Raw genomic sequence first — 16,777 nt, forward strand, 5'->3', positions numbered from 1 at the left:
TAAATGAGCTATTTACAAATGTAAACTACGTAATTGAAGTTTTAAAATAAATAGACAAACTTTACATTAGGTAGCAACTTGACAAGGTAATAGATCACCCAATTACATCTTTCACACAAAATGATCTGTGTATGCTGGTCAAATTATTTTTTTTTTAATTAAGAAAATCCTTGGCTCACAATTTATTCTGCAAGAACTTCCTTGGTTTTCTTCCTTCATGCTGGATAATTGTGTAAAAACTCCTTAAGTTTTGTTGGATAGTCTGTCATCACTCCAGTTGCTCCCAGATCAAATGCCCTCTTGTATTCTTGTTCTTCATTCAGTACCCAAATATACACCTGTAACATGGGACAGAAAGACAAATTATTACAGGAAATACTCAGATTTTTAAAAAAGGTGACTTTTGACTTTAACTGTTTCATGTGAGAGAGATGATGCTGCATATATTTAAAATAATAATTTATTATCTGTAATGCCAAAGACATGCACACAAACATATTCAACTTCTTCCCCGCCAGCACCCAAAAGGGGGCATTTTCTAGTGGTGACTCCAACTCCATTTTGTTACCTGAGACTTCAGGTATTTCCAACAGTCAAAATATTATTTTGTGAAAAGCTCAAAATAGGTAAGCAGTTTAGCAGATTTTGTAGGCTTAAGTTTGAAGTGGGATAAAATCATCTGAAAGGGTTTTAAATTAAAGAGTCTTTTTCCAAGCATACAATTCTTCCTTTGCAACTACAGAACTGCAACTATAACAGCATAAGCTATTGCTCAGGAACCAAAAAGCAACTTATAATCCTAGCAACACAACAAAACATGTTGGGGAGAACATGAGCCCATCTTAAGGCCATATCTGGCTGGTTCAAATTCTCACTAAAAGCACATTTCCTTTAGCTTTGCCACACTGTACCTGAATGCCCCTAGCAGTGAGGTGGTCAAAAAGTGCTTTCCGCATTAGCAATCTGCAGAAAGGAGAAAGATGTTATTTAAGAACTTGAAGTATATACTAAATTTTCAATGTCTGTTGATGTTCTGTAATAAATTTTCCATAGAGCATTTTGATGCAATGTTTTCCACAAGAAAGCGATTAGAAACTTAATTACAGAAAATTTTTAAGTTAAGCAACTCAAGACTGGTTAACACAGATACAAATATCCATAGCTAATGCAAATTTCTGGGTATCAACTCTTCTGAAGACCAAATCCAGCAGACGACTCCTGCATCATACAGGTACCCTGTACCATGTCCGATGAATCACTCCCTTTGCTTTCAGAAGAGATTTTATCGTTCACACCAGATGATGTGAAAACTCTACTGGCCACTCAAGAAATCAAACTAACAGGTGTCAGACACAGAAGCAAGAGCCAGAAAACACTTATTGCAATCATCTCTGAAAGCATATAACTAAATTTCCTCTGAAGCAGATATTCTTAAAATGCAAAGTGTTCCATGTAGGCCAAACAGTATCTCCTCTGACAACTTTACGATCCCATGAAGCGTGAAAGCCGCATTCTGAATCTACTTGCATGCTAACTAGCTGAACACATTTAATGACAGAAACTAGATAGACTAAATTAAAATAATGCCCACTGTTACTGTACCTCAGTATGTTTTAGTGTATGAAAAATAAAAGCATGCAGGAACACCTACATAAGACTTGCATATGTAGGTGCACTGACAAAAAAAAAATAGAAGAAACAAAAAAAACCCCCAACATAACAAGTAGCTATAGCAATAGCTAGTCTCGGTTGCTTGTGCCAACTGTTAATATACAGGCAAAATACGAATAAAAATTTAATCCGATTAAAATCTTACGTGTCAGCTAGCCAGATAATAAATTTCTGGCTTCTTGTCATCTTCTGTGGTTCTTTCAGCCTGTTGAGGAAGAGGAAACAAAAAATTACCTGAGCACAGATTAAAGTATTATTTGAGATGTTCCTCCAAAAGGAACATGAAGAATTAATCTTGCAGTTTCTCAAATTAGAGCAGTAATTTCACTAAGACAGTGACTTAGAATTAGGTTACACAAGAGAAATGTGCTACATTTAAGAGAAGCAGCAGAGATGGGAATTCAGCAGCATTTTCAGTAAAGTATGAGAATCAAAGAGCATGTGAAATCTCATATCCACCCTATTACTGGCTTGCCTCTTGTCCTTAATCAGACTAATTTGTTCTCAAGAAAAAAGGAAAAAAGTCCAAGAATTAGTTCTTTGTACAGAACTGCTACGTGTTACTATCTAGATGGCATCAGCACAAGCTGCATTGTAAAGGCAGCTGCATGAAGGCAGTATTTACAGGAGATGCTGTAAACACAGGCACCCCACACTAACAACCGAGTAGCTCAGAGCTGGCTAGAGGCAGGGTAAATATACAGGAGCAGAAGATATGCACAGCTTTCCCTTAGGAACATGCAAAAGTGCCTGAAGTAACAAAACAGTACCCTTAGCCTGAGGACACTGACCAAACCCAATGCTCAAGCTGGCATTATCATTCACTTGTTTTACTATCATTTCAGTGCAGCACCCACCAACGGACTCTAACTCACTTGAGGATGATTGAAGGCATGGGAATTTCCAAGAATTCTTCCTTGAAAGGAATGAATGGCAGCAGACCAGTGTAGAAGAGGCCAAGAAGCAGGAGGACACGTTGCAAACAGAAGATGATGGGAATGTCAGCATTCTGCAGGAACCAGGAAAGAAAGATTATAAATTATCTTTGTAGACTGTTGAGTCTGTTGCAATTAAATTTACTCATCAATACATGTTTAAAGTTTAGCATTTGCACCTAAAAATTAGGCTGCCAACTGTTTATGATATGCCTGACACTGAGTTTAAATTACTCCTTCTGGTAGCTTGTAATCCAAGTGGAAGTTTTACACAATTTGAAGGGGCACTGGGACCTGAAAAGGTGAAACTTCACTGGTTGCAGTACTGCTTTTGTTACCTGCCATCATCATCTTTCCAGACTGCATGACACTGCACAGCATTTTGTCTTAGACTAGTATTACTGCAAAAAACAAGCTCTGCTTTAGTACAGGAGTTGTTACAGCTTGTTATCACATGAACTCACTTCACAACACATTTATAAAAATGCTAGTTTATGAAAAAAAAAAATATTTGGACATTGATGCTATGAAAATGAGCAAATACAACTGCTGTTCAAGTAGGAAATGGTGTGTTGTCCTGCACAGATAAATCAGAACAATATCTGTACTCTCAACCAGATCGCTTTCACTCAGGTGCATAACTCCCTCGGACTAAGCATAATTTTAATTTAATTCTAAATTGTACAATTCTGCAGCACAAAAAGGAATAGAATCTGTAGCTGTAAAACAGCCTTATACCAACATAACTGTGTGTCAGCTAGTGGCCACATCCATTATTTTCTTAAAAAGAAACACACAATGAGCAATCCTTAGAAAAAATGCTTTTGTACCAGATGTATGATGTGCCAAACAGGCTCTAAGAGTTCCTGGCATAAAACTGTAACACCCCCTATTTTATAGAGCAAGATTAAAACATGATTAAGCTTAATTCCTCAAGTATTCTACTGCAGGGTATATGGGTGTTAACTGTGCTTGACTTATTATAACAGTGTAGAAAGCAGAATACAATCAAAGTGCAAAATTTCTCATCTGAAAGTCTGGCATAGCTGGCTAGATCTTGATTTACAGGGTGCTTTTCTGTACATTTTGTCATCACACAGAAACAAGCAGGCAAGAAGAACAAAGCTTAACTAGACCCATTCTTACCTCCTTAAGACACTTTGATACAACCTCATAATTGACATTCCCCCATACTGTCAAATGCTCTCGCTTATACTGACTCACGAGCTGTGAAACCTGCAATATAAAAAAGCAGAACCCTAATATGTATTCATTGAAAATTATAAGCAGAATTATTTAAGTGAAACTCTACTTGCCACTTTTCAACTACACAAGTCATTACACTAAAGATAGTTCTTCCGTACACTCTCCCATCTTAAGATGATTGTGCTGCTTTGACTGGAAAGAAGCATGTTCAGGTCAATAGGTAAAAGGAAGGACCATTATACCTACAAAAACCCCTGCATAATTTAAGAAAACTAGATGGCAAAATAGTATCTGATGGAAAGCAGGTTTCTGTGATGAACACTTCTCTTTACATGACATCATGTTTTTATGCTGCTTTGGTAGGCAACAGTCCATAAGAAGACCCTTCATATGAAATACAAAACAAACATGTCTCTAGCAGTGTAGCATCAGCTTCATGTCAAGATAAAGGGTTAGTAAAGAGCTGTTTGCTGAATATCTTGCATGAGATCACTTCTCTGTCTTCTGTATTACCTCATACATGGAGCAAGATCTAACATGTGAAGGATAAAGCAGTCCAAGAACACAGATTTCAGTGTCAGACTGCTAGCAGCTCCAAGAAACTTTTCCTTTGGAATTTCAACATCATTGCACGCCATTCAGTCTCAGTTCAGCGTAGATTTTCACGTACCTTTTTGATCAACACATTGTTGTTCACTTTGATGTCAATGTTGACAGGAGTTTGTGGAAATGCCTCAAACACCTCTTTCAGGAGTGGAATACGGTTGTCTTTTCCCTCACTGTGACATTCTGGGGAAACAAGAACATTGACACTGCTACGACCATTTTTAATACACTGCTACGACCATTTTTAATACACTGCAGATAAAAGCTGAGATGTCAGAGCACTTGTTATCTTAAAACTAAAAATAATATATAGTTCCTAGAATTAGCAAATTTTTTAACTGGAAAAAAAAATTACTTCACTCAGTTGTAATCAATTATGACAAGCTCACTTCTGTAATGAAAATTACTTCAGCATATTGAACATTTATCTTTGAACTTTGTAAATTCAGACATTATTTAGCAACAGGAGGAGTGCAGGCACCATTAAAATCCCAAACCAGCAAACACGGGCTCAGTTACCACATACCAAATGCAGTAAGATTACAATGAAACGAGACCAAATGAGAAAAACTTTTCCTTCTAGGAAAATTTACTGTACGAGCATAATGAGTAAAGGGCACAGAAGGCAATCCCCACCGAATTTGTTGTCAGAAACTGCTTGTGGCTGTAGGGAGTTAACTGACGGCTCTCACCATCTCTTTGTATTATTGTACATAAAAAACAGATACATACACGTGAAATACAACATCATGGATCTCATTTTGGTGCATTTTAAGTATTTTTGCAATTTTGAACAGAAAAATTTAACACTATTTGCTTGCTGGGCAATTCAAATACGGAAAGGCTACACAAGATAGTCACAAAGGCACTTGAGTGAACACATCTGATATAACCTCCAGTAGCCTTTTCCAGGTGGAAGGGGTCTCAGTTTTGGCCTGTGTGCTTTAATCAAACTACAGTCCCACGAATCAGTTTTCACAAGAAAATGGGCTAATTTTTTCTAGGTTTTCCTCTTTTGCAGCAATATTGGTACTGAACTTTAAGCCATACATACAGTAACTAATACTCTTTTCATTCACCCTTCTGAAAAAGTCTGTATGATCTGACATCTCGTAGCACGTCAAGCCCAGAGTGCACTAGAACAATGGCATTTGAGTCATAGAGAAACCATCTTCAGCTTTCTCTTTGTTTCTTGGAACAACAAATTTTCAATCAACGTGCTCTGAAAAGCTCACAAGGGAACTGGAAAGCAGTTGCAAGAAGTAGACAAGCAAACAATTGAAAGGTTTACTTAGAAAAAATTATCTTACATCTTAAACTTAGTCACAGCCAAATAGTATGAAAAAAAAAAATTGTTTCTAAAGCTAGGATTGTATTTTCCTTTTAAAACTTCTCTTATCAAGACACTGATAGAAGCAAATCCACTTTTCTATTCTCTTTGCCAAAATAAGAAATTGCCACACTACAATAATGGAAAATGAGTTACTGTTACTGTAAATTGAAACAGCAAAAGACAAAAAATTTACCTTTCTGAAATGTGACACTCAACTTGCAGAGATATGGTGGAAGTTCCTTAAAAATAAAGGGAAATGGAACACTAATTCACATGCAGGGATATAATAATGACTTTTCTCGAAAAAGACCAAAAAATTGTAATTCATAAGCCATGTAAGTTATCTTTGAAGACAAAAATAATATTTTATTTTTAACTCTTCTTGCCCAAAATGTGATTTAGAAGCACTGTGTTCATTCTTACTTGAACTATTTGGATTTCTTAGACTTGCATTACCTATAGCTCAGTAAGGTAAAATGTTTCCAGGCACCTGTCTGAAAATTCTGAGAATTCCACTTAAGTATCAAATGGAAAGACACTTCTGTAAAACAGGCTTTTAAAACTGTCAATGCAGGTGGGATTCATCTACTGGTTTTCCCATTAAAAAGCTGGTCATACGAGAAGGAGCTTGTTGACTAAGCTTCCTTTGTCATCTGTATGGCAAAACAGGCCCACCTCCAGAAAGCTATTCATCCAACCTACTATTGGACAGAGTTAATCACCTCTGGAAACGTGCCGGTTTTTCTCCCTTGACCGCACAGGGAGTGTAGTTAACTTTTTTTTTTAAAATTAAGACAAGATGAATCCCTTCCTGCCCACCTCAGCCACCCTACAAACACATTTTTAAACGTCATCTAGCACTAACGTTTTTTCTACTACTTACAGAGTATTTGAGGTCGGATATGTTGACATCAACTCCTGTTGACCTCTTCAGGTTCTCATCATGGGACACAACCACTTGCTCATCTTTCGTCAGGTGACAATCTAGCTCCAACATGTCTGTTCCTATATTAACCGCACTGGAAGCAAAGAAGTCTGCCTTGAACCACACATGTATTTCGTACAGGTCCAAACCCTACTCATACATGTTGTTCAATTAAACTAATCCCAGTGGAGGTACTCCAGATGCTTTATGAGGCAATGAATCTTCACAATCTTGCTGCAAAGCAAGAAGCAAATAACTCTGCTGTAGTGGGAAAGCTGATGCAAGAATAAACAATATATCATGAATCAGAGATGGGATTGGAACTCAGGAGCTTTGGCTCTGTCTTCCACAGAAATCAAGTAGCACACCTGTTGATTGCAGGCTACTGCCTCAGTATTGAGAAACCTACTTCCAAAGTATTGTTTCAGAATTTTGTGTGTGATGTTCATTAGTATCAGCACATTTACCACTGGAAGAAGCGAGGTTTTTTTTTTTAAAAGTAATCAATTTTGTGGTAAGCATAAACAACAAATGACAGGGATGTGAAAGCCTTTTTTACTTGATTTAAGTTGATCAGGAAATTAGCAATGGGGCTTTCAGGCTTTTGGCTTTTTTGGCTAGTAAAACCACATTTTAAAAAAAATTATTAGTTTAATACAATTTTTAATTTTAAATTAAAAAAAAAAAGCCACTAAAACACCCAGTCATATTTTTCAAAGAAAACTAGCTATTCCTGTTCCAACCAGCTGCTTTGAAAACTTCTAATCCAATCCCAAATACACTCTATAAAAGCTTAGCTCATGGGAGGCGTAAAGAAAGCAGAAAGTTGTAAAAATATTGATGAAAAATAAGTACAAGATACCTCACACCAGTACAGAAAAACTAAGCTTTACTCCAAGAAACAAACTGCTCACTTCATTACAAAAGATACTCAGGAGGTATCACTCCAGCAGAGAGCTAAAAGTCTCAGCCTGAAGTCTGAGCACTTCCTTCAAAACATTGGGCTGTTCTTTTTACCCACCTACAAACAAACATGTAACACCTGTGAGTACAGTCTATGCTGAATCCAAAGCTCTGCAACTTCAGTAACAGATTTTTCCTTAAAAAAAGGGGCCTTACTGACTGCTGAAGCACAGACATGCCATAAGCATTCACAAATGCAGTAACAACACAAAAAAAAAATTAGAACATATGCCCCTAAGCATTTAACACAATTTCTGGTCCAGCTGGGATAATGATCAAGGAGAGGGTTGTCAAATTAGAACCAATTTGTTAACTGTTTTCCAGTGCCACTAATTAAGCATTAAGAGAGGAACAAAATCCTATTACACGTGGAAGATACACAGCATGTTGTGTATAATTTTCCCTCCTGAGGAAAAGCATCTCCAAATATGCTACAAGAGATTTTCCAATTTCGTAGATGTTTCCATCCAGTACCACGTATTATCATTTAACCAGCAAAATTTATTAGAAACATTACTGCTTAAGAAATTTAGGACTAATGCTGCGTGGAAAAAGGAGAACAACTTTCCTTCTTAACAAATTTGAGAATTAGCCAGGCTCTTACTAGCAGCTTGCTGCTAAATAAGCTTCCTTAAAGTGCTGGTTTTTTCAGCTGGAAAGCAGTTTCTTCTGCAACTCTGTAATCACACATCAAATCTACACTGCTCCAGAGAAGACCCCAGATGTTCTCCAGATTCAGAAGAACGTGTTGGATTCAGATCCAACTGCTCCAGAACTCAAGTGGTGAAGCAGGCTCACATTTGGAAATTAGGATGACAGAGCTCTTCGCTTGCGTTTAACTCCAGCTGTTCTCAAGTGAAAGGACATACCAGGAAACAGGTAAGAAAAGCCTTACCTTGGAAACTAAATTCCATTAGGCAAGGCCTAATATAGCACAATGTCTAGAGTTTATAAATACTAAGTTGACCACGTACTTTTATTGCTGAAACTACAGTGTTTAAAGCCGTCTCTCTAAACCAAGTATGTTCATAAAAGAAAAGGAAATACAATGAAAAAAATACCTGGAGAGTTTACTTAGCAGCTTCCTGTCAAGACAATGCTGAAGTACACAGCTGTGTAAGCAACAATTAAACTCATAATTAAATTCTTATGACATCTCTTATGCCAGATCCCCAAATACTTTAGGACACTGCAAGTGTCTCTTTTGGCTTAAAATCAATTATTTTAAAATCTGAAACCACCACAGAAGCATTTAAATACAGTATAACATGATTACAGAAAAATAAAATAATCCATTTGGTATTTTACCATGCAAACAAAAAAAATACTGTCTTTGGTGCAAAAAGCATATAATTGCTTTCCAGAATACTTGTAAGTTAAGCTAATATAGAACTTGAAATTACCAATAAGGCCCCCCCCCCTTTGCTTATATATTACTAAAATAATTTCTTCATTATCATGCAACAGTATTAAATATTCTCCAGTCACTGATTAAAGTGTAAATAGCATAAATAAAACTATTTGCTTGTCAATACTTAAGTTACTGTCAACAAAGCAAAAACAAGGAGGTAGGTCTTATGTTGCAGACAAGCAATCTCTTTTGGATTCAACTACATCAATGGTCAAATATGCCTGCTTGTCCAAACCTGCAGAAACAGCTCTGGCAGGACGCCCGATTTGGCTTCATGCAAAATCTGATGGATTATAAATTGATTAGTTTATACCAGCCGTCTGAGACAACCCAGCTGATTTTTCACCATGCAGTATTCTACCAGTTTTCTACCCAATTCCTTTTGCTAGCTTACCAGTGGCGATGGGAATGAGCAGATGGGAAGGACACAGCCTTTACCCCTCCACAGAGGAAGCCAGAAGACTTTCTACTGTCTAATGCAAGGTAATCTCTCTGACCCTGCTTTCTGCAAAAGCAATTTGCCTTTATTATTCAGCCAAGACAATTTCAAAACAAGTAACTGAACTTTGCTACTGGCAGTTGCGACGAGTTCAAAAAGTGGACCTCACCACATTTGTTATACTATAGTCATAAAATATTTAAAATGGTTAGAAGAGAGATGGACAAGTGTCTGTATTATCACAAAACATTATTTGACTCCTAGCACGGTCTTTACTTTAAGTACTACAGCTTACTTCCAGGAATGAAATGAAAATAGGTTATGGTATAACCTTCTTTATAAGAGTCCCATACATATAAAACCAGTATGATACTAAATGAAAATTAAGAAATGGTTAAAAAAGAGAAGCATTTGTCAGAAAGTGTGCTGGCAGACTTTAAAAAAGGCAGGCCAGAAGGAAAAAGCCACAAAACTATGCTAAGCTTCCATGGAGATAGAAAATACTGCAGTACTTTCAATAGCACTGTTTGGTTGGGAAAGCTGGCACTCCTCAGTCTGCAAGGAAATGCGCAAACTGATGAGGCTACTTAGCACAAAGCAAATTAAAAAAAAACAAACAAAACGAAGAGAAGCTTATGTAATTTAGTCACTTCTCATTGGCAGCTGGAGTTTTAGATATTATTCTTTTTCAAATGCCTTTAAGAACGTTGTTAGAATTCACTACTTAAATGCTGGAGGCTTAAAAGGCTTTGCAGTACCAACTCCATTTTAAACCCCTAGATAAGGGGCTTTCACACATTCTGCAAATGAAGTGTGTGTATGAAGGGAAAAAACGTAACACAAACATTTTTAATAGCTAAGTTAGTTAACATTAGCATTGCGGTCACAACAATTCTAGGAGACAAATTATTAACCTTCTATATAGAGGAGGGAACTGAATACCACGAAACCGTGGAATATCTAAGAGAATTGCTTACAGCCATAACAGCAGTTAGCAGGTCGAGACTTCCTGAAATCCAGCCTCACATGCTAATTAGCGTATTGGTATAGGCTATGATCTGAAATACCTTTTGAGAAACATGAATGTATCTAGAAAAAAAACAGTGTATGATGTTAGTTATGAAAAATAGCTTTATAATGATAAATAAATTAATGGAAGCAATCGCCATTAAACATGGAAGCAGTTTAGTTTCATGTTTTATTAGCTAGCACAGGAAGAATCAGGCCTCAGATTTTATTTCCAAATGCCAGCCTACCAGGTTATCGTGTACAAGTCATAGTTCGTAGTATCCCAATTCTTTCTCGTTGAAACTGGACTAACATTTAGCAATCCACAGAAGTCATCCAAAGGAGAGGTGACTTTCAGAAATAGGACACTGTACCCCAAACAGCTGATGGAAGTCCTATCTTTCTTGACTGCTTCACTCGCTAAAAACAATGAGAACACCGCTGATTTAGGCATTATTGGTTCCATTTGTACTCACTGGTGAAAGGCTGCCATCGTGTTTTCCAGGTTCTCTCCAGCACCTACAAAAATAACAAAAACTAAAACATATACAAAATTCTTTTCCTCCCCTCAATCCCAGTGGAAATAATTTTTTAAAAAATTTATTTTAAAACATACATCTTTTGAGGAAATATTTGGAGGAAATGAGTATGAAGCTAGAGTCAGAAATCCCTGTTGCCGCTAACCTACTGGGGAGATCCAACAGACAAGGTAAAATTGTTATCTTGGACTTGTGTAACACTTTGAATATACAAAACAAAGTGTTTATTCTACCAGAGGTTGGGTGCCATTCTTCCTTAAAGGCACTGGATTTGGCTATGACAACATGCTCCACAGGCAGAGGAACAGTAGATACAAAAAGTCTGTTCCAGAGTTAGTGGGAGGAGTAGTAAGAGGAAAAATAACTAGAGAGGGATGGGAGGGAGAAACAACCAAGGAAAAAAGCTCCCAAGACTCTCTAAAGCTGATACTGCCTAAATGCATAACCTAGTTGATGCTCAAAGAGGTGACAACCTCTTTTTTCAGCACAAGATACTTCCTGAAACAGGCCGAATGTGTCAATAAAGGTTTGTGCTGCTGGCAAAGGGAGGTCTCGTACACAAGGAATGAAACACACAACTCCAGCTAAGAAATGAAAGGACAAGCAAATTAAATTTACTCTCAGGGAACAGTAAAGTCTGCAACTCTTAAGCCGTCATTCTCTATGTAAAAATCTTTGAAAATCAGCCTGGTTAAGGGACTGGAAAAAGTTGTGCCTTCTCCCTCCCCCAGAAAATAGGCAATACTATATACTGAAAACCAAAACAGCTTCAGGAAGATACATGTACTGATGAGGATATCTATGCAAATTGTAACTACTCTTTGACAGTGATGAATGACAGACTTTGTAAACAACAATTATAAAAGCCCCAATTAAGGCCTTGCCTATAAAAAAGACCTCACCAGTACATACTTACCCAAGTCTGTGTTTAGTTACTTAATGAAAGCAATGCAATTCTATGCAGGCACAACTAGCAATTTAAAATTGTTGTTATCAGGTTAGCTTGCGTTGTTAAGTTTACAAAATGAAAGACTTAACTGACTTAGAATCACACTGACAAAATCTGTGTGGTTTAACAAACACCAATACGGTAAGTCCACAGCAGCTTCTGTGATTAGACATTCACCAATGTTTTATGGAATTTGATTGCAGAACCAGGAATAAGCTGAGTGGCAAAACTGACCTAGGGATAGAGGAGAGCATGACAGTCTCATTGTATACTTCTGATGATTGCCTAACAGATGCAAAAAACCTGCACAGGAACTGGATGATTACTTGTAAGTTAACTGCAATAAAAATTGAGGTTTTGGATAACTTGTCAACTGGGACAATACAGCTCATACATCCTGAATGGTAAGAGAGGAGAAAAAACCTGAGTCAGTCTTCAATTTGCAAACAAAACAACAGTATTCTAACAGCCCTGGGAAGAAATGTCCAAAAGTAGAACTTTAAGTGACTGATCTAACAAGTCGTATGGTAGGGAGGTACCTACTGCGAGTCAAACCAGTTGGTAACAAAATGCCTGACTTGTAGCATTTTGGGGGAATGAGGAAAGAAAGTTGAGAGATCAGCTGAAACAGGAATTCTAAATTGGCAACACTGCTTTCACAAACCACACTCAGAAAAGGGAACTACGACAAGCAAGTGGTTTGATGTACTACATCATCTTCCCTCCTTAAAAATGAAAAGGCTGGGCTGACTGAAGGGCTTCTGACATTTACTTAAATGCACCTCCAGGTTCATGCGTTGTCCATTTGCGCTGTTGCATTTCCCACGCAGAAATTGCCCTCCTCAGCATGCTCATACTTTAGCACCCTGTGAGCCAAAATGGCCACATCCAAACATGATGGCATACTCTAACTTTGAAAGCACCACCATGGGACAAGATGGAGTCAAGGTCAACCACTGGCTCAAGGAGATGGCCCTTAGATGTTCTGTTGTCTTGGGTTCCCCTCCGCCAATGTAAGCAAAGAAGCACGTTAGGAAGATCGCTGCCAGCAGGTCAGGGGAGGTGACGTGTTCCCCTCTACTCAGCAGTGGTGAAACCACATCTGCAGAGCTGTGTCCAGTTCTGGGCTCCAAAGTGCAAGACAGACATGGATCTACTGGAACAAGTGCAGAGAAGGGCTATGAAAAATTAAGGGATGAGAGATTCTTGCATACAATGAGAGGCTGAGGGTGCTAGAATTGTTTAGCCTGGAGAAGAGAGGCTCAGGAGGATTTTATCTACAGGTATAAACACCGGATGGGAGGGAGGAGAGAAGACTCAGCCAGACTCTTCTCAGTGGTGCTCAGGGAAAGGACAAGAGGCAATGCAAACAAATTGAAATACAGGACATTCAGTTTATAAACATAAGAAAAACATGTGGTTTTTAATTGTATGAGTGATCAAGCTCTGGAATAGACTGCCTGGAGAGGTTGTGGAGTCTCCATCCTTGAATATATTCAAAACCTAACTGGACAAGGTCCTCATCAACCTACTGTAGTCGCCCCTGCTCTGGTCAGACAAGACGACCTCCAGGGGTCCCTTTTCTGTGATTCTGTAAAATTCATCACATTACCCTGTCTCAAAGACTCTGCAATCCAGATCATGCAGCTGGCACTGACAGACTACTGTAACACAGAATATCAAGACTCAATTATTGATCTTGGAAATTACCAATTTTAAAATTATGCAGGAGTGAAGAAATAATTCAGGAATGCTTCCACTGATAAGCTATAAACAGAGATAAGAAAGTTCCTGCATGAAGAAAGAAGTGAAATCAAAACACACAGACCTAAAATACTTCACATACAAGGCTTCATCTCAGAGAGGAAAAAGCCAAACAAGTGTTATCTTGATCTCCGAAGTTAATAGGAGTAATGCAATAGGAAACCTGACACTGAGTCTAAAGCTACAGCATGACTAAAGCCTGAATTTAAGTCCCACAGAATTTAAGTTACAAGGTAAATACTACAGACAGTAAAAAGTAAGTGATCTTCAGCCTCATAGTACCCAATGAGCAAAAAGCTGCTGAGATGATGTTTAACCATTGAGCTTCTACCGTAGGTGCAATTCACAGTATACATGCGGACACAAAACAATTCAAAGGCTGTGGACTTTGTCTCTGAACACCTAATGAGTAATCCTCCCACTGAGTAAGGCTTTCCTGTTGTTCTGATGGTGCTTAGTGCAACTGGGTGAAACACTTGCATTCTAGGCTTAGGGCTGTGTATCTTAGTTAAGATCATTGCAAAGAAGTGAGAACAAAAGAAGATTAAGGAGATCAAACCATGTTCCAACAAAGACATACGCAAGTTTTTAATAGCTTGCAAATTAACAAACAGGTAACAACCAAAATTGAGAACCTTTGTTTGTTGAACCTACCAGGAAATAGCTAATATACGCATTCCAAACTAAAAGGTGCCATTTATGCTATGCTGAAGACTGTAGTTATAAAGAAACTTCATCTGTTGGATAAATTAAATGAAGGAAATGCAAGAAATAAAGGCTGTAAGAGATTAGCTCTAGTTTTTGTATTTTAATAACAAAAGGCAGTAGCAGTAGTTAAGGACCATTGGCTAGAACAATGATCAAACACTACACCAACTGGCACTAGAGACAACACTGAAAACTGTTTAAACTCAGCATCTGATGTATCTCCCACACATTTTTGGGAAAAATATTTAGTAGAAAAACAACTGGCTATTTTCATGACTTGAATGAGGCAGCAGGGAAAAGTGCAGAACTGATCTTCACAGAGCATGAAAATAAGATTTGCTGTATTTTTTTCCTCCCAATGCTTTGGAAAAGGTAGAAGAAACTTTATAAACATCTCTTAGCTATTTTAGACAGAAGCAACCAGCCTACCCACAAGGCCTTGGCGCAAGGTGTACAGAGGAGACAAGACTCTCAAAATGGGATCGGTTTTACCACGGCACTGAACCATTAACTGTCTCCAACAGCAAGGGGAGCAAGATCAGTCTCACAGCAAACTGCATTTCTTCTGAAACCAGAAAGCAAAGCAAATAGGCAATTAGAGGCAAGAAGATTGATCTTTTGTACCTGACCTAAGCAACAGTCAGCCACCTCTCTCATTAGGAAGAGAAATACCATAATACAGAATCATCAGGAAGAAGAAACGTCTACGTTTCAGAGGGAAACCATCCCGACCCACGTAAAACAAGCTGATTTCGGCTGACGCGTTTATGAGTTCGGAGATTAATTCAGCTTTGTAATCAAGTACTGGTCAGCAGGTGGCACCTAAAATTAGGTTGCGGCAGAAAGCTTTAAAGGGAGCCCGCTGCGAGCGACGGGCACGGCGCGGCAGCCCCTCCAGACCCTCCCGACAGGGCTCTGCCAGCGCCCGCCCGTACCAGGCGTCAGCGAGAGAAGCGTCCCGAGGGAGCGGGGAGGCATCGCCCCGCGGGGGCGGCCGCGGGGGCCAGGGGAGCCCCCCAGCGCCCGCAGCCGGGGAGGGCTGCAGCCCTCAGAGAGCGGCGGGCGGCCGCAGCCCTTCGCCCGCCTGAGGCAAAGGCGGGAAGCGGCGCCCCCGGGGCCGCGACGGGCAGAGCGCCGCCCGCCCCCCCCGCGCCCCCTCACTCACCGCCGCGGTGGGAGATGTGCCGGCAGCGGAAGCGCTGCCGCTTGGGCCGGTGGAGCAGCCCCGGACACTTGAGGAGAAGCGCCGAGGTGAGGACGTATCCGCCCAGCGTGGAGAGCACGTACAGCGTCGCCGACATCCTGCGCCTCTCGCCGGCAACCCCGCTCCACGCCCGCCCGGCCCGCCGCCGGCTTCCAGCTAGGCGGCGGCGCTGCGGGAGCCGCTGCCACTGCGGCCGCGCAGCCGCACCGCCTCCCCTCCGCCCCCGAGCCGGGAGGAGGCATCAGCGCGCAGGCGCGGGCGGACCCGCGCCCTTCCCGCCAAGGGCTCGGCCCCGAGGCGGGCTCCCCCTCACAGGGCCGCGGCCTCGCCCCTCGCGGCTCTCTGCGCCTCGCACTTTTTTAAAGCGGTTAACGAAGGCAGCGAGCGATTCCCAGCTACACACTTTAATTTCCCATTTCGCTTTCCCCGCTGCCTGTACCACAGCCACATCTCTCGGAGACAACTGATCGCGGTAGTGCTTTTCATTTTATTGATTGCACGGGCAAAGGGCTAAGCGCTTGGTAAAGCTAAATTCATTGAGCCATGCAGAGGGAGATACTGTCATCTTCACAGAGGGAGGTGGTTTCCACACCCAGCTGATGAGAGACGTTGTATGCCAAACAGAAACCAGGTCTCAGCTCTCGTCATGCAGTATAATTACTGTATTATAACAAATCACCAAATTAAATTGCATATGCATGCTAATTAAAAACAAATATTCTAGAAATTAAATTAGGTCTCAGTATACAGCCAATATCACTAATACATCTTACCTCGACAAAGAGAAGTTGAGTTACAGTGGTTAATTTTTTGGCACTTGTGAAACTCTAAGGACTTTGAGCTACCTTTCAATACATCATACAGCGTATCTTTTGGAAAGTATAATATTTTACCCAAACTCCCTCAATTTGAGCTTAAAACTAGGCCAAAATCCTCCTTTTAGCAACCAAAAGTCTGTTTAATCACTACAAGTCAAGCCATACTGATAATTAAGCCTCAGTTGCTTATAGTGAACAAACTTAAACTGCTCTACATTTTCTACAAATTCACCAGCAGGTTTAGTTTCCAAAGAGATTTGTCATTCCAAAATATGAAATTAAGCTGGCCTTTTAACAA

The 16,777-nt window shown here is 39.7% G+C and overlaps 1 protein-coding gene across 1 annotated transcript; it reads right to left on the reverse strand.

Moving 5' to 3' along the window:
• Positions 1–215: 215 nt before the first annotated feature.
• On the reverse strand, positions 216–15,758 carry GDPD1 (glycerophosphodiester phosphodiesterase domain containing 1; the record flags this gene model as incomplete). Its single annotated transcript, XM_082008773.1, has 10 exons — positions 216–338; positions 912–963; positions 1,817–1,876; positions 2,547–2,680; positions 3,753–3,842; positions 4,483–4,601; positions 5,945–5,990; positions 6,635–6,770; positions 10,974–11,016; positions 15,623–15,758. The coding sequence occupies 10 exons, from the start codon at positions 15,756–15,758 to the stop codon at positions 216–218; spliced, it is 939 nt and encodes a 312-aa protein (XP_081864899.1).
• Positions 15,759–16,777: the final 1,019 nt, after the last annotated feature.

This window comes from Phaethon aethereus, assembly GCF_964289735.1.
Source record: "Phaethon aethereus genome assembly, chromosome: 19".
Lineage (NCBI taxonomy): Eukaryota > Metazoa > Chordata > Aves > Phaethontiformes > Phaethontidae > Phaethon > Phaethon aethereus.